At 31.0% G+C, this 14,991-nt stretch overlaps 1 protein-coding gene across 1 annotated transcript in view; it reads left to right on the forward strand.

Annotated features, from left to right (window-relative positions):
- Positions 1 to 14,991, forward strand: part of LOC115891551 (piezo-type mechanosensitive ion channel component-like) — a 133,469-nt gene that overhangs the window by 8,803 nt on the left and 109,675 nt on the right. Inside the window, exons 3-5 of the mRNA XM_030912039.1 lie at positions 4,629 to 4,721; positions 8,031 to 8,168; positions 10,035 to 10,251. Coding sequence (XP_030767899.1) covers positions 4,704 to 4,721; positions 8,031 to 8,168; positions 10,035 to 10,251 — 373 coding nt within the window. The 5' untranslated portion in view covers positions 4,629 to 4,703. The remainder of the gene's footprint in view (positions 1 to 4,628; positions 4,722 to 8,030; positions 8,169 to 10,034; positions 10,252 to 14,991) is intronic.

Here is a 14,991-nt window from a genome sequence, read left to right on the forward strand (position 1 = left end):
TAGATTGCTCGTCATATTATATCAGCTCGTAGGAGATTAGGAAAAAAAAAGATATTTATAGTATAAAAAATTAATTTATTTAACAAAATTTAATTAAAGATGTGACAAAATAGTTACATTTCTATTGGTTCTATCGGACTTTTTTCGACTATATAAATCTTTATTTTTTGTAAACTTTAATGCATAAAATATTTTCAATCTAATAAATAATTTAATGATGTAAATAGAGGAAATTTCTCACATGGGTGGTCAAATTCTATAGTTTTCATTATATCAAACAGCCTCTGAATATTTTCTTCAGTGCAAAACTCATCAAAATTTAATATAAATAATTTTTCCAGCCTGTAAATACAATGAACAAATTTTTCCACTTTCATGATCAAAGGCTTTTAAATGGGTTAGTAATTTCCAGTTATCCAGAGATTCGGATTCTTTTGCAAATTTTAGACAAATATCACATTGATGTATTTGAAGACCCTTTTTAATGATGTAGTCAAACATAATTAAAGGCATTTTGAGTTGAAAACATTTCTCAGAGGCTGTTTGATATAATGAAAACTATAAAATTTGACCACCCATGTGAGAAATTTCCTCTTATTTACATCATTAAATGATTTATTAGATTGAAAATATGTGATGTATTAAAGTTTACAAATAAAGATTTATATAGTCGAAAAAAGTCCGATAGAACCAATAGAAAGGTAACTATTTTGTCACATTTTTAATTAAATTTTGTTAAATAAATTAATTTTTTATACTATAAATATCTTTTTTTTCCTTATAAATAAACACATTTGCATCCCATTTTAAATAAGATATACAAATTACTAAAACTTAGAAATAACAGTTCAAAAGTTCAACAAAAATCCTACACGCGTTTTTATAAAGAAACATATAACCACACACATGTCATTCCAGCAAGCGAATACGACACAGCATAGGTTTCCGGACTAAACGACTGGTTTACCCGACATCACTCAATAGGCATGTCGGGTTTGCCGAGCGGTTTCCGATGCAGTCGCTTTCTTTCGCATCTGTTATAGGTAATTTGTGCCGTAACGTACAAGATATTTACAAAAATATTAAGCAGCAGAATACAATACACGCTAGACGTTGCACAACCACGAGACAAGCAGGCTTTAGAAGCGGCTTCAGCACGATTGACCACATACATACACTAAGAGAAACTACCAGCCAAACAAAAGGATATGAACTTCCACTAGCCATAGCCTTGATAGACTTTGAGAAGGATTTCGACTCGATATTATATCCTAAGACAATAATAGAAGCCCTAGCGAAAGACGGTATTGACAGCCTTATGGAGCCTTCAGGAGCCTTATTATAAAAACTTCCGTCAATATATATAAAGAAGCCAAAGCAAGAGTAATGATATATAAAACAACCCCAGAATTCCCAACTGGCAAAGGAGTATGACAGGGAGAGGAGAAGCAATATCCCCAAAGCTGTTTACAGCAACATAGGGTGCGTTTATGTTGGAGCTGCGATAAACGATAAAAGCAGTGATAAAAGCAACGACAAGAGCTGTGCAAAATTCACTTCTATGACGTGGTGTTCATAGTGGAGCTGTGATAGTAACGACGATCTCTGCTTTGCAAGTAGACGTTGAGACCAACTCAACCGATTGAAAATATATGTTTAAAATGAGTGATTCCGAAGAGGAATTATTTTTAGCTTCAAATGCTGTTCAATATTATATTGTTAAAACTGCAGATAAAAAACGCAAATTCTATGCACACCCTATAAATACCAGAAGGTACAAATTTGGAGAATTTCACAATTTCAATCTATTATGATGGTTTTATTTGTTTGGTCCCACAAGACAGATCTAATAAATATTTCACTTATTAAATTATCGGTATCCATGTCGATCACCCTTGGTATAAAAGCAAAGAAAATAGTCAAAACAAGTAGCGCTGCTCTTATCGTTGCTCAACTGCAAAGCGTGGCTCGACGCGTTGCTCCAATATACATACCTACATATAAATTAATATAATAATATTCTTTGCTTCGCTACTATCGCTGCTCTTATCGTTTATCGCCGCTCCAAAATAAACGCACTCTTAGAAGAAATCTTCCGTCAACTAGACTGGGCAAACAAAAGATTTAAAATAGATGGAGAATATCTTAACCATCTACGATTCGCTGATGACATAGTTCGAGTTGCCAATAGTCCTGAAGAACTACACAGCACAAATTAATGAATTAAATACAGCCAGCAATGGGTCTCAAAACGAATTTAGCAAAAACTAAAGTAATGTAATTCAATAGTAATGTACAACGAACTAGTGGAAAGAAAAGACATTCTAATAAATAACACAACACTGGAAATAGTAGAAGAATATATATATTTGGGACAACTAATACAAAGCTCGGTATCTCTACTACCAGAAATCAACAGAAGAATTAAGTTAGCATAGAGTACTTACGGAAGAAACTCAATCATATTCAAATCTAGAATTTCATCTAGAACACTATCAAAAGAAGAAAACATTCGACCAATGTGACCTATGCATGTGAAACCTGGACCCTTAACACGGACATCATAGAGAAACCGCAGGTCGCATAACGTTCAATGGAAGGAAATATGGTGGGAATAACCAAGAGAGGCCTAAAACAATAGAGTGGATACTACAAAGGACCCAGGTAATAGATGTCATCCAGAGATTCAAATCCGTCAAGTGGCAATGGACAGGATACCCGGCAAGAAGAACGGATAACAGAAGGACCACAAAAATTACAGCACGGTACCCAGGAGGAATTTAGAGACCTAGAATAAGACCAAATTTGAGGGGACTATGATATTAGGAAATTAGCAGGGATAACTTGGGCCCGCAATAGACAACAATGGGTCCAACCAGGGGGGTGACAGTAAACCGGAAAATTGGAAACAGTTCTGGCGCGGTCCTACCCAGGCAGAAAGCATGGCCTTCTAGACTGTCCTAGACAAAAATCTGAATATTTCTATATGATTTCTGTCAATTTCTGTTACGGAACATTTTTGTGCACGTCGGCGTCCTCTTCTTTTGTCTGTGTGTTAGCCATGTGTCAACTCCCGAGGCCTCTGGCAAGGTCGGGCGCCATTTTAATTTTTGTCGTTTAGATTTGATTGGAAGTTTGTTTATGATATTTCGGCTGAAATTTATAAGTACAAAGATGTTTTTTGTTATAAAGTTCCTTGTTAACACTTTAATAAAGTATATATGATATTAATTACATGAAGAAAATGATGAAATCGACGTTTCTGCGTGTAGTAGGTATGGGCCATATTATATGTAAAAATAGGTAATATACTAACTGTTTTTATATTCTTTTAGCTTTAGACCCAAGGATCTTGGGATATTCTTTACCAAGGATTTTTCCGTATCTCTACTTTAAAGACTGATCGGTGATTTTGAGCAATTGAAAGCAAGCTGTACAAGGTAAATTATGATTATTGAACTATTATTAGCCTACATTAATTATCTACAAGATGAACAGAAATGCCTAATTAATCACATATGTACCTATTATGTATTTTCATAGCAATAATGCTATAAATCTATGTATGTAGATTATTTTTAAAATACAAATTAGGTATTAGATGTATATGTATCATATTTTTTATTCATTTTATTTTTATTCAAGTCCTGTTTGATTTAATTCATAAAAGTCTTATGTACCTATATTTATGTTTTTTTATATATTTTTTTGATTCCAGGTTTTGCGTGGGTTCCTGTTGTCTTTTTCCTGCTTCCAGTTATTTAGTTTTACGCCCGAGAAGTTGTGAAAACATTTATTTATCTTCAAGTTTCTGTAAGTCTGTTACTGTTACTTTACTAATTCACTTTAACACAGCATCTCTGATGTTATTTAAATATTTGATATTGATACAGTAGTTTATGTGTTTATAGCTCTTTAATTGTGTTGATTTGCATATTTACATTGTTCTAAATTCCAAATAAATATTTTTGAGTAATTTTGTTGTATTATTTACTCCCAGAAAGAGTAAAAAGTATATTAACCCTCATTTAAACCTCCTGAAGAGCCCGCCATTAAAAACCGGAAACGGAAATAAATTTCATAAAATTGAAATTGTCATGTCTATGTCGTGTCTATGTCATGTCAAATGTCCCAGCCGCCATATCTGAAAATTAGTTACCCAGGCAGCCACGCTGTTTCCATAATTTAACATTGACTTGACACTTCTTCTTGTATTTATTATTTTATGGGTCCAACTACAAAGAGGGTATGTAAGGGAGGATAAACCATAATTGGAAATGGTTGAATAAGCTGAAAATGATGATGATGATGATTTGGCTACATTTATTATTTAGACTGATTTTTTGAGTCATCAATCTCACACTTTTCTTTTTTTCTTTTTTCTTTTCTTTTTCGTATTACGGAGTTAATTTTCCGTACATGGAAAAACTAAAAAGATTATTCATGTGTTAAGAGTTTTTATTTACTTACTGCTTAAGATTTTTTAAGTCTTCATTTTAGCGCACTTAATTTTTTTGTTTTGCAAATTATGTTTATTACGATTTATACCGCAAACTATTTTAACTAAGAATACTTAGCCTCCCCTTTCTGAAAATCGCCCTTTTTAACATAGTAATCTAAATTTACAGGATGGCGTGCTACCTTTTGTAGGGGCTATTTTTCGAAGAAGTAGAGAACGTGGACCTGCTGGAAAATGGATTTTTATGATAAGAAGAATAAAAGTGAGTTTCTTTCTAAGACCAGCATGGTTTAAATTCATAGCAAATCTTAATTAAACAAAAACAAATAATGTTAAATAATCGCCTTTAAAAATGCTATAATTTTTTTATTATTGTTGATCTGTTAAACCTTACAGAAAAAATCTTGCAAGAATATTTTTATTCAAATAGTGCAGTGCTTTAAGCCCTTATGGGATACAAACCTCGGAATTCATTTACCGTGAACTATTTTTTATAAAACTTTTTGCATTGTATTGTTAATAAGATATATTACAAAGTTTACCCATTTAAATCCGTTGCTTTCATTTTAGTATTTAAATAAACACACATATTAAATGCATACATACAAGATGGCACCGTATTCCGGAAAAGCTCTGTATCAGGATTTCTATTCGCGATTTTTACTCCAAACCTTTTACAAAATATGTGTTTAATGGTAGTTCACATTTCAAAAATATTTTTATAGATATACGGGGTGAATCAAATATATACATATCTATATTTGTTTAATTCAGTAAATTTGCTATAAAATTCCGGTTAGTGGTTTTTTAATTATGATCACTTCCATGAGGACGTCAATCTAGACGTCCAGGAACCTTCGTATGAGAACATCTAATCGAGACGATCGACTTATTGTAAGTTTATCGCGAAGGAACCGCCGTTTGCCAGCTTTTCAAATTGTTGATGAATTGTACTTAAGAAACGTACATATTAACTAACGGACTATAATAAGATTAAATGAAGCAAATCTTATGCTTCGGGACCAGAACTTACTTAGCAGGTCCAAGGTCCAACTACTACCAGGTCCTTGACTAGGCCCAAAAGCAAAGGCATTGTCTTAATGTAAAAATTACGAAAAAATGTTAATGTCTGCCTCAAAACCGAATATTTCCGACAAAAATAAAGCTAATGAGATGAACCAAAAAACAAACCATCGAGAAAGGATGTATCTAGATGATAAAATGATTTTTAAATTTCTTTCTTTTGCTTTTACCATATTCCACAGGGTGTTTCAAACTTTACCAAAATATCAACATTTTGTTTTCCCTCGTATAATTAACAGATTTTTCAGATAGTTTAATTTTTGATTTAAAAAAAGATACTAAAAAGTCAAATAATCATCAAAATCGGCCCATTAAAACAAAATATATTAACCTTTAAAATGCATCAAAGTTTTTAGGTGCCCATTTTTCGTGCCGGTGAATGTATTTCAAAAACTATACATTTTAGTCATATACTTTACTAATGAAACAAACCTTTATTTTTTTACTAGAGTTCAAAAATCAATTAATATATAGGGTGTTCCATTACAAAAAACTTAACGTTGATGTGTAACTTTTCTTGGGGACACCATGTAGAACTCTACATAATTTTAGAAAATACTTTATATTGACTTACATAAGCTCACAAAAGTTCACTTCAATACAAACTTTTGTTCTTTTTGCAAAAACCGCGTCGTATATGTCGCGCCACCCTGTATAATTCGATTTCAATAAAAATCCCAATGATTAGAATATAAGCAGAATAGGTATAGCTTATGCATTAGATTTATTTACTTTAATGAATTTACTTAGAAAAAGAATTAAAAAAATCAAAAAATTAAAAAAGAAATAATTAAGAATTTACTAAAATTACTAAAATTAAAAGCAACGAAAAAAAATGGGTAAACATTTTAGTATTTATCTATAAAACACAATACAGAAGGTTTCACAATAATACATTAACAGTAATTGAATTCCGAGGTAAAAGTCTCTGGGCACTCCACTACAAGATTTAACTGTCCAAATATTGGATCTCCTGTTAATGTTACAGCGAAGTTGTATAGGTTTTTTAAAGGTATGCTGAATACATATGCCAAATTTTAACAATTTTGGACAAGCCGATTTGAAGTAATTTAAGAAAAACTACATCTCTTTTTAAATTCAAACTGAACAGGTAACAATGCAAGACCCGGCAAATGCCAACGTACTTTAAGTCCGTTACATAAGTTATGTCATCCTATAATGTTGTAAACGTCAAAGTGTATTTTCTAAACGTTAGGCTTTTGCCTCATTTGAAACAGTTTTAAATTAAAACACAAACAAAAATGCATTTTGGGGACACTAAACGTAGGTGCTATAACGTAGTACTCAAAGAATATACCTAGCTAGAAAAAGAATGGACTCTGCCATACTGAAAAATGGTCCGACAGAAGTGGCGCCATCTATTGAGTAGGGCTTGTTTTAAATGGATCGAAGCCGCGGGCTTTTTAAATGAGCGTATTTATTGAATTTTACTCTAAAATAATTAAATTTGATTATTAAATCTTATTTTTTACACAAATTCAACAATACTAATAACAAGTGTCGTTGTGATGTGTAAAAAATAAGATTTAACAGTATAATTTATACAATTATTAAATAAAATTAAAGCCAAACATGTCTAAATATTATTTATTATTTAAAGTTTTTATTTATAAGTCAAATATTTAAACATCGTTTATTATAATAAAAGAAGACCAACGTAATACGCCCAAAGTTTTGTAAATGGAGTAAATATAAATAGGTACTTAAATGATGGCAAAACTAAAAGACTTACATTATATTTTTAGGGCAACAAACAAAAGGAATTGTCTAATTAAAACGCATATAACAAATTATAGTTTGAAAAACGTTTTGATAATCATTTGATAATATTATGATTGGCGCTATGACAACGACAATATTTTTTGAAAATTTGACAATAGTATGACAATGACCGTTGGAAATTATGGAAACAACAAAAAAATTCTGATTTATCGCCATCTGGCAATAACTAGTAGTAACTTCTTAACCTAAAAATTAATTGCACTACCACCTAGCGCCCGAGGCTGGAACTATTTTATTTGAAATTTCCGTGGAAACGGTGGAACCGCTTTTGCTATTTCACTTTCCCGCCCCTTCCTGTAGTACTGTAGAGAGCACAACAAATTACATCTGGCGATGCTCAAATCATAGGTTGACAATTTAAGGTATATTGACATTTGACTGGTTTTGCTTTGTTACCTGTTTTTTAGTTTTAAATTAAAAATAGATCCAGTATTTCTTAAATTCCTTTAAATTGACTTGTTCAAAATTGTTCAATTTTGGCATGTGTATTCAGCATAGGCAGACCTTTAAAAAAGCTTTACAAAAGTTACAAACTATCTGTAAAATTAATTGAGAAGCCAATATTTGGACAGATTTTTTTCTAAATTTACGTGGGATTTTCTATGTTTCCAATGACGATGCACCACCATATTATCTTTCTTTTTCTTATTTCTGTACTGCCTTAGTATATCAATTATTTTTTAAGGAAAATATTGAAGAAAAACGTATCATGGCTCACCTTGAAGATGAACACAAAGCAATAAACAAGTTAAAATATGTCATTGAACATTTCATACTCTTCACAATGAGTGTATCTTATGTTATGGCAAATTTTACCATGTTGGTAAGTAACAAAAGATTTGTTCAAAATAACTTCTAGCCTATTAAGCTATCTGGCAAAGAAATCTGAAAGAATCTGATTTTTCGTGAACAATTTGAACTAGAGTATGTCGAACGAGAGAACACATGACATTTGTTGTCTGTCATTTTAATTCACAGGTAAATCGTATTTTCTGTCATTTTAAGGATGTTCTCTGTCGAAATCTACCTTTACCTTTTTGTTTTAATTTATACCAGTTTACTTTTATTTAATTACAATAGTTTAATAAATAATATTTATTAAATATGTATTTATTATTCCATCAAGAAAAACGAAGAAGAGTTATTTTACAATGACTTGTAGATATATGGATTTTCTATGAAATAGCTAATTACGGCAATTTAATTTTCTTCATTTCCAACGACATGTTTCTGCCTAATAGTTTTTTTTATAAACCACACTACCAGCCCTGCGAAATAGGACAAGTATTTTTTCAAAGGAACGCTTATCAGGAAGATTCCTATTTGGATATCTTTGAACATAAGCTCTTGAGATCAAGAAGCAATTTTCCTCACAAAATAAAATCACTAGTAACATATCCATTCGTTCCGCAAGCAGATACTGCTTTATTTTTCTTGATAAAATAATGAATTCTTACTTATTAAACTAATGTAGGTAAATAAAAGTAAACTGGTATAAAATTAAATAATGTCCATAAACTAATGTCGATTTTTAAAATAGTTTTTTTTAATAAAAACTGTAAAGAAAGTAATAAACTGTCACTAGAAAGTTACCATGGCGACACCAGCCATCTTGATTGCCATTTTATTGAAAAATCGCTTTTTATTCAAAATCTGAGCGAGATAGTTATAGGAAACCCTAATATAGTTTGAAATAGCATTTGAATGAGCTTCGATTTATTTAAAAAATACAGTGTGTTGCATTTGAAAGAAAGTTTTTATGTTAAATAACTCCTTAAAATAGATCAGCAATTTTTGGTACCCCTGTATAAATTTAAGTAACCAATAACATTTTTCAGTAAAATTTATTTCTCTACCTTTAAACTCAGCACTAGAATTAATTTTGAAAAGTAATATACAGGGTGTTGATAATCTATTCTATTGTAGCATGCATATTTAAATATGTTTAAATATCTCAAAAACTAAAGATTTTAAACATATTTAACTCTTATATGCCTTTTTTGGGCCCAAGAATCCAAAAATTAGATAAAAACCGGGTGTTCCATAAAAAAAATACAACTTTGGTATGGATCTCTGAAACATCCGGTATATTTCAAAATAATTTTAAATTGTTCACATTGTTTTCCCACATATACCCATAAAATATTTTGTTTCTGCATCTTTCCGTTTTCGTATAATCAAACGAGGCGAATGAGGTGCGCCACCCTGTATACAAAGGGAAACAATAACCACCACTTGTGATGTTTACGCAGGATAGCCTAAAGCTTGATTTTCATGCATCCGTTATCCGATGATACGTTGATACGATATTAATTTTATTGGTTGAATTTAAAGGCTTTGATTGGTTAGAAACGGTTAACCAATCGAAACCTTTAAATTCAACCAATAAAATTAATATCGTATCATTGTATCGTCGGACAACGGATGCATGAAAATCAAGCTTAAGTCAAACTTAATAACACAAAATACCTGAAAAAATTAGTAATCATTAAACGGGGGGAATTAATCATATGTACTCTTCTAATATCAAATCTAACCTCAAACATTTGCCTGTAACATTCTTGACAGTGTCGACATTTACTCCATAGGCGAAGTCCACAATAACAGTCGACGTGCCGAGCCCAACTCTGAACACGATTTTGCCTGTTTTACATATTCTTCGTTGATAAATTAAATAAAACATTTCCAGGTATGGTCAATTATCTTTGTAACTCAAAGAGGTCTAGTTCTATTTATTTGGGCCAACTTAATTTGGATTATACCGAACGGTAAAGCCGCCATGTTGAAGTCAAGTCCCTTTTTGGTCGGGTTTCTGTGGCTTCATTTGGGCCTACTCTACACATACTCTTCGAAGCTCACTCGGAGTCTATTCATAGACTCTGTGTGGTATTTCAGACTTTCAGCAGGTAATAAAAGTTATGTTAAATGAAACCGGGTTCACATTATTACGCACTACACATTCAATTTTGTTTCCTATATAAACTATTTAAAACAATTATCGGATATAGTAATCGCAAAACAATTTTCGATGCACTTGATCAACTTTCAGTGACAAGCGATAGCAACAGCGCTGCCAGATTGTAATGGATTTATGAGATGAATCTGAATATTTTAGTAATTAATTTATTTATTTCTTTTATAACTTATTTTACTTTTTACATAGTAGCTCATTAATATTTGCAACGGGTGAAACTGCACTCACAGTAGAAATATTTAAATTTAAGGCGGCAGCTACTCACTACAAACAGAAATAAGCAGAAATAACTTTGAAGGTGGTATAATGTGCTTACCAATCAAACTTACTTCTCTGACTTCGACTGCAGTAATAACACAAGCTCGTTGCTTCGACTGTTTAAATGCTTCGGCATATTTTCAACACACAATTTCAAGTAATGCAATATAAAAACTCGAAAATTTAGTTCTTAAAAGAACTGATAAAGAAAGATAAAGTTAAAAGTACAATTTTTTAAAAAAGACTATGAAAATCGGCAAAAAAATGGAAATTGCTCACAAAGATTCAACAACAATACGATATAATACAAAATACTGACTGACATTATAATAATAGTTAAATAATAAACGACAACGTTGTTGAACACGGCGCGATGTGGCTAACCTGGGCCCGAATTCTTTAATCATGGTACAAAGAATACAAGGTATGATCGATAGCGGCTCCAATTTCGTTCAGTTCGCGCATACCACCTGTGACGTCACTAGGAAAATAAAATAAATAAAGAAAGTTGACAGGAGATCTGCATTTTTTGTATTTTTTAGGGTTATGGTTAAGAATTGTTTATTTTTTCTGACTTTTTAGTTCGTTTAATTTAATAATTACCTACTAAAACCAGCAGTTCCAAAAATATATTTAAAAATAAAAGACATAAATCCAAAATATTAATTATCTATTAACATGGATTTGGACGATAATAGGTAAGAATACTAAATTTATTTCTATATTCGGTATAAAATTGTTTATTAGGTTTTTAGTTTGCGATGTTTATAGGGACAGGGATGAGGATATCTATGGAAAAGTAACTACAAGAGGAATTGTTACATCATTTAAAAAATGTTGGGAAGTTGATTGTTCCCCATCGAATAGTAGAAAATGCCAATGTAGATGAATGTATTGTAATTGTGATAGAAGTAATTCCAAGGGTGAAGTTTATTATAATTAGCGGAAGTAATTCCAAGGGGTGAAGTTTATTATAATTAGTGACCTGTGCTTCTTTTTATATGTAGATGTTTCAGGTTTTGAGAATGAATCGGTTAAACAAAACCCAAAATTTTGAGTACTTGCATACCCAGAATATGCCCATCAAGGATTATAGCTCAAATTTCCTTTAATGGTAGGCAATTATTCAATACAAATTAACTTTTTTTTAATGACTGAAATATTAAATAGTTTACAATATGGTATATCACTGTAAAAATATATTACTTTTAAGTACAATTAGGGCCCGATACATTTCAAAAAGTAGAATATTATTTTATATTAAATGAGGTAAATAATGTACCAACAATCAATTTATATTAATAACGGAGATTAAATAATAACAGAATAAATAGTTCTTTTTTATACTACAAATAAAATATAGAATACAACAGTATTTAAAAAATTAAATAAAAAAGTTGTCCCGGCCGAGATTCGACCTCCGGTCTCTCGCTTCCTAGCCTGACTCCTCACGCACTGCTCCACAGTAACTTATTTAGCGAGAGTTCAATAACGGTATATAAACAAAAAAAAACAGGTTCATTACAATATCTTGACGATTTGAATTAGTGCGCGGAGCGTGCTGACCAATAGCGCCTGTTATCACCTCTGACGTAGCGACCAACCTGCGCAATATCATACCTTGTCTATAACTTTGACATAAAAACGTTACGCTTTCAAAGCGGTGAGCGAAAGTATGCTATTAGCGGAACGCCAAGCAGTCGATTTTGGTACTCCCGCTGCGAATCGTTTTCTGGATACGCGTTGAGCACTTGTTGACAGCATCGCAGGTATCTAATAGTCATATGTGAATAAAACAATGAAAAATGTCAATGTTACGTGAATTTCATAACCTATTTTTGAGTTATGTCAACCTATTTTTCTATGGATATGTCATTATTCTTATTATACGAAGGAAATGTTGAAAACGCTTCTCAGCATTTTCGATGTTTTGAACAATATTTATAGCTGCCAAGTGGTAAATTATCAATTACTTATTGAGGAATTTATAGCAGAAGTAGTAATTTTCATTAAAGAGCAATATAACGCACAAAATCACAATTTTTTCGATTCTCACTGACACACATAGGTCATTTTATGTATTTTAGGAATTAATAAATAAAAAAATTGAATGTCGAAAAAAGTATTTTTTTATATTTCATCTTGGAGCTAGGGCCCCATAGATATTATTTCGGCAATATTATATTTTAATATTAACAGAGGTAGCCATGGCGAGAATGACAATATCAAAGTTTGTTTGAATTATTTCGCATTGTAAAATTACTGTCATTAGTTCATAAAGTTTCGAATTTTGTTGTTACGAATAGAAAGTGAGTTTAAAAAGTAGTGTTGTGTTATTGCGTACCATAAGGTAAGATTTATTATTAAAAAAAATAATATCCGTGTAAAAAGCTTGTGACTTGACGAAAAGATACAATGTTTTAATAATAAGAAAAAAAAATAGTTTTTTTTCATAACCTTGTATTTAAAAAGGTTTATAATTCAGGATTTATACAGATTTATTTCAAGAACATTTTTTTCGTATTCACAATCTTTTTATCGATTAATCTATCCTAAATTTAGCTGCCAAGATGTCCCAAGAGAATAAATATATATTGTTTTAGGTACCATGTCAATGGAAAAATCTCTTTTGTTTTCTGCTTAGTGTGAAGGCAATTCTTTGAAGAAAAAAAATGCATCTGTTTTGCGATTTGTTCTGAATACGCTAAATTTAGGGCAACATGATGGCGACGAACATTATAATGAAATAGTGAAAATTATTAAAAAAAATAAATTATTATTATTACTCTTTGTCTAAATGTGTGGGAGCACGGTCAAATAAGAAACCACTTATCAAAGAGGTTCTTAATTTACTTCGATAGCGTACTTTACAGGCATCAGAGTTAGGACAAAATGATAAAAATATTAGTCAGGATGATGATGATCATTATTGATGATTGAATATTATTGTTACATAAATTTCTCTAGTAAAATAGTTTTATTATCATTTTATTTATATTTGTTAAATGTTTTAGGTTGTTTTTTTTTTCATTGTTCAAGCTAATTTTTACTTTCAATTACTAATACAGTACATCTTCTGTAAACCTTCTAGATACTAATAAATTCACTTGCAAAAAAGTAAGGAACTACAGTTTTTGTTTGAGTTCGGTATAATAAAATGAAAAAAAAAATATATTTCGTCAGACACCCTGTACAAGCACAAAATGAAACAAAATATCATTATTCCACGCATTTATTTATTTTCTTACCAAACAAATTATTTTTGTTTTAAAAAATAATTTAAATTTTAAAGGCATTATTTATTGCCGCCTAAATTGGCGAAAATGACCTATGTGTGACAGTTCGACAAGCAAAAGGATCCTTTAAGGTAACCGTTTTCAAAGCGCTTAACGCAATCAGTAAGGACGCCAAGCGCGTCAGATGAGAATACCCAAATCGGTAGCTAAGTGAGCGCTCAGCGAAAATTAACGTCATATACGCTGAGCGTCTAAAAGCGCTGAGCGTTTTCGAAGTTACAGAATTCGGGCCCTGGCGATAATAAAATTCGCTTTAAACTAATTTTTGCAACTTTAATCCAAATAAAATATCTGTTACAACTATTTGCTCTATAAAGTAAAATGAAGAGCTCCTCGATATCTTAAATCGCTACCTCAAAACTACAACTAGATATCTCTAAAATCATAGTTTTGGCAACTTCAGCTGCCTAGTTGTAATATCCTGGAAGTTTATTTGGGAAATATCTGCGTTTCACACTTCAAATATAAAGTGGATGATCTCACCTTTACGTTATCTAGTTGTTGCAATAGAAAGATAATCCAAAATAACAAAGGTTGGTAAGAGGTAACTAAAAATAGCCAATTTTCGATATTTTGTTGCAGTTTTCAGGTAGCGAAATTATACAACAAATTTAAATATTTTTGCCAAAATTTTATTTAGCCAAATTTTATGACGTACATTGGAAATTGTTTTGCGATTAGTGTATAAAAAAATATACGGGATGAGTCTGAAATAAGTGCAAATATTTTTAGGCGTAGTATATTTCGACCCCTGAAACACGATTATAATGTATTTTCGCGAAAAAAAAATGCAAAAATTTGAATTTTTTTTCAGTTAAAAAACATAATTTCTTGATAATATGGCAATATAAGTAGTAGATTAATTTTACAATAAACAAAACCCAGAAAATTCAGTGATTCTCAAAATTAACGCAAAAAAATTGTTTTGGGATATTTTCAAAGTGAAATAACTCGGTTATTTTGGACTTATTTGAAAAACGGCAAAGAGAAAATGTGTTTATTTTATCGAGGTTTACCAGCCCTGAAAATATTTGCACTTATTTAAGACTCACCCTGTGTATTAATTTGAAAAACAAGACGCCTTCAATTTTCTGAATTATGTTTTTAAATAGTATCGA

This window comes from Sitophilus oryzae, unplaced genomic scaffold (assembly GCF_002938485.1).
Source record: "Sitophilus oryzae breed Bouriz unplaced genomic scaffold, Soryzae_2.0 scaffold_1184_pilon_pilon, whole genome shotgun sequence".
NCBI lineage: Eukaryota > Metazoa > Arthropoda > Insecta > Coleoptera > Curculionidae > Sitophilus > Sitophilus oryzae.